Here is a 3,179-nt window from a genome sequence, read left to right as displayed (position 1 = left end):
GAGCAGGTACATGCAAAGTCCTAGAGAATCACATGGAGCTGCCATGAAGCACTGTTTGTGGTATTTAAAGGGAACAATAAGTCTTGGTTTGACATTCGGCAGAACAAAGATACCAAGACTAATAGGATACAGTGACAGTAGTCACAATGTTGATCCAAACGATGGTAAGAGTACCTCTGGTTACATTTTTTTATTTAGGAGAAAGTCCAATAACTTGGTGTTCACAGAAGCAAGACGTCGTAGCTCTGTCCTCTTGTGAAGCCGAGTTCATGGCTGGTACAGAAGCAGCAAAACAGGCGATTTGGCTGCAAGAATTGCTTTGTGAGATCACTGGTGCACCTTGTGAGAAGGTTACGATACGACTTGACAATCAATCTGCGATTGCTTTGACGAAAAATTTAGTGTTTCATGGGCGAAGCAAGCACATACACAGGCGATTTCATTTCATCAGAGAATGTGTCGAGAATTGAAGAATAGAAGTAAAGCATGTTCCTGGAATCGAGCAGAAGGCAGACATTTTGACAAAGGCTCTTGGAAGGATCAAATTTAAAGAGATGAGGGATCTTATCGGAATGAATGATGTAAAGAGTGAATTCAAGCTTAACGGGGAGAATGTTGGTTTAAGCTTGAAGGAAGCTTGAAGAAGAAGTAATCCTAGTTCTAATCGAGTTATGATTAGGAAGAGATAAGGCTCGAGTCTTGTCTAAGAGTTATCTAGACAATAGTGGTTTTCCTATTAAGATTTGGTTTTGGTTTTCACTATATATATGCTTGTCGAGTTATGGCAAACATAAGAGAGTTTTTGAGTTTGACTTGAGTTTTTAAGAGAAAGCAATTGTGAGAAAACTTTAGTTTTAAGAAATTTTCTAAAGTTAAATAATAAGAGAGCAATTCTTATTTTTGATCTTTTGTTCTTATAAAACCTGCAACTATTCTATATTTCGAACCCTTAGAAACTGTGGTCAATAAATAGAAGCCACCAAACGTTGCCGGTGTACCTTGGTGAAGACAGAGGAATAACCGGAAGAAGAAAAAACTTCAAATCGGAGGAAAAACGGTTGAAACTATCTTGTAACTCCAAATCTTTCTTTAAGCAAGCTGTCTTTTTTTTTATAAACGACTAAATATTTTTAATCCCGTGCATACGCACAGATTTTAAAATGTTGAAATCATTATGATATATTCTAAATTGATGTGTTCATGAATCTTAAAATATCTTTACATGATACATCTAATCGAAGTTTGATTTTAAAAACTAATTGTACGGTTTTAAACGACTTTTCATGGCTGGCCCCGAAAAAAATAAATAATAACAACCTCACATTCGTAATATGTATGTTTTATTTTTTCTTACAAAAAAGGATCATGTAGTACATTAAGTTATTTTGTTTGATGTATATTTGCTTAATTTTGATTAAAATGTATAATTGTTAAAATTACATGTGTCAAGACATAATTGGTCAGGTGATATGTGATTTATACTATAAAGTATAATTTTTTCGTACTAGTAAATAATAATTTGTGAATTTTCAAAACATGAAATCTTAAATCCTAAAAACGGCTAAACCGACTGAGCAACACAAACTTCTTGTTGAAAGAGAGAAGAAACAAAAAGTGGATTAATCATAATTTTTTCTTCGCAATATGATGAACACATCTCCAAGAACAATGATCATCAATTCAATCTAGAGAAGCAAACAGTAGGAAAATCATATCATCAATAACCAACTTCATAATATCTCAGAAAAAGCTCTTAAAAGATCATTTGTACCTTAGTTATAAAAAGAAGAAGACAACACCAAAACAAAACGAAAGATAGAATAAAATCCAAAATACTACTAAGACAATAAGAAAACCCTAGATAGATCATACAACAAATCTCTTAAGCACGCTCCCCACGAATCCTTCTTGCGAGCTGGATGTCTTTAGGCATAGTCGTAACCCTCTTGGCGTGAATGGCACAAAGGTTAGTGTCTTCAAACAAACCCACCAAATACGCCTCCGCAGCTTCTTGAAGTGCTAACACCGCATGGCTCTGGAATCTCAGATCCGTCTACATACACCAAAAACAACTTCTATTAGGATCAAGATTCATCAATTTAAGGAATCACGAATACATATTCTAGGGTTTATGATCTATATATACCTTGAAATCTTGGGCGATTTCACGAACAAGACGCTGAAAGGGAAGCTTACGGATCAACAGCTCTGTGCTCTTCTGGTACTTACGAATCTCACTGTTGATTGATTTCCACTAACACACACAAAACCATCGATTTCAGAACACGATTACGATTTGAGATAAGAGAAGAAGAAATCTTGAAATTTACTTACCGAAGAGCGACGGTTCCAGGACGGTAACGGTGAGGCTTCTTGACACCTCCGGTGGTCGGCGCAGATTTCCTCGCCGCCTAAATTAAGGTTACACAATCAGTTACAGCCAAATTCGAAACCCTAGATATTCAAATTTTACAAATACCAAAACTAAAAGAACGAACCTTGGTGGCGAGCTGCTTCCTCGGAGCTTTTCCTCCATGTGATTTTCTCGCGGTTTGCTTCGTACGAGCCATGAGCTTCCTTCTTCAACAAAAAGATCTGAGAACGATGAACGATTTGAACTGAGAGAGAGAGAGAGAGAGAGAGAGAGAGAGAGAGAGAGAGAGAGAGAGAGAGAGAGAGAGAGAGAGAGAGAGAGAGAGAGAGAGAGAGAGAGAGAGAGAGAGAGAGAGAGAGAGAGAGAGAGAGAGAGAGAGAGAGAGAGAGAGAGAGAGAGAGAGAGAGAGAGAGAGAGAGAGAGAGAGAGAGAGAGAGAGAGAGAGAGAGAGAGAGAGAGAGAGAGAGAGAGAGAGAGAGAGAGAGAGAGAGAGAGAGAGAGAGAGAGAGAGAGAGAGGTATCGCAAGTCTCTGAATTGTGTTTTTGAACTTTGGTGGAGATGAGAGATTAGTAAATAGTAAAAAAGATATTTATATAGTGAGGGAAAGGTGAAATTATTAGGTCGTTTAATTTTGGGAGATTAATGAAGGACGGACTAGTTAGATGATAGACGTACGATTAGTGACAATCTTCGACGGTCCAGATTTTATTAATGATTACGTGGCGATCCTCGTCATCGATTCTTATTGGTCCATTTTGTTGTTGTTAATCTTACTGTTTTTGTTGTTTGGTTTCTTGTTGTTGA

The 3,179-nt window shown here is 37.2% G+C and overlaps 1 protein-coding gene across 1 annotated transcript; it reads right to left on the bottom strand.

Annotated features, from left to right (window-relative positions):
• On the bottom strand, window positions 1,732–2,657 carry LOC104766219 (histone H3.3-like). Its single transcript, XM_010490057.2, has 4 exons — window positions 2,499–2,657; window positions 2,335–2,411; window positions 2,147–2,237; window positions 1,732–2,053 (listed from the first exon to the last, which is right to left on the bottom strand). The coding sequence occupies exons 1-4, from the start codon at window positions 2,568–2,570 to the stop codon at window positions 1,883–1,885; spliced, it is 411 nt and encodes a 136-aa protein (XP_010488359.1). The 5' UTR covers window positions 2,571–2,657; the 3' UTR covers window positions 1,732–1,882.

The sequence above is a fragment of the Camelina sativa genome, chromosome 19 (genome assembly GCF_000633955.1).
Source record: "Camelina sativa cultivar DH55 chromosome 19, Cs, whole genome shotgun sequence".
Taxonomy (NCBI): domain Eukaryota; kingdom Viridiplantae; phylum Streptophyta; class Magnoliopsida; order Brassicales; family Brassicaceae; genus Camelina; species Camelina sativa.
This window is presented reverse-complemented; position numbering and strand designations above follow the sequence as displayed.

What these genes read in the sequence shown, in the direction of transcription:
- LOC104766219 (XM_010490057.2), bottom strand. Translation starts at nt 2,570, where the DNA reads ATGGCTCGTACGAAGCAAACCGCGAGAAAATCACATGGAGGAAAAGCT. An exon ending in CCTGGAACCGTCGCTCTTCG is followed by an intron (nt 2,238 to 2,334) that starts GTAAGTAAATTT and finishes ATCAATCAACAG; the next exon opens with TGAGATTCGTAAGTACCAGA. An exon ending in AAATCGCCCAAGATTTCAAG is followed by an intron (nt 2,054 to 2,146) that starts GTATATATAGAT and finishes TGGTGTATGTAG; the next exon opens with ACGGATCTGAGATTCCAGAG.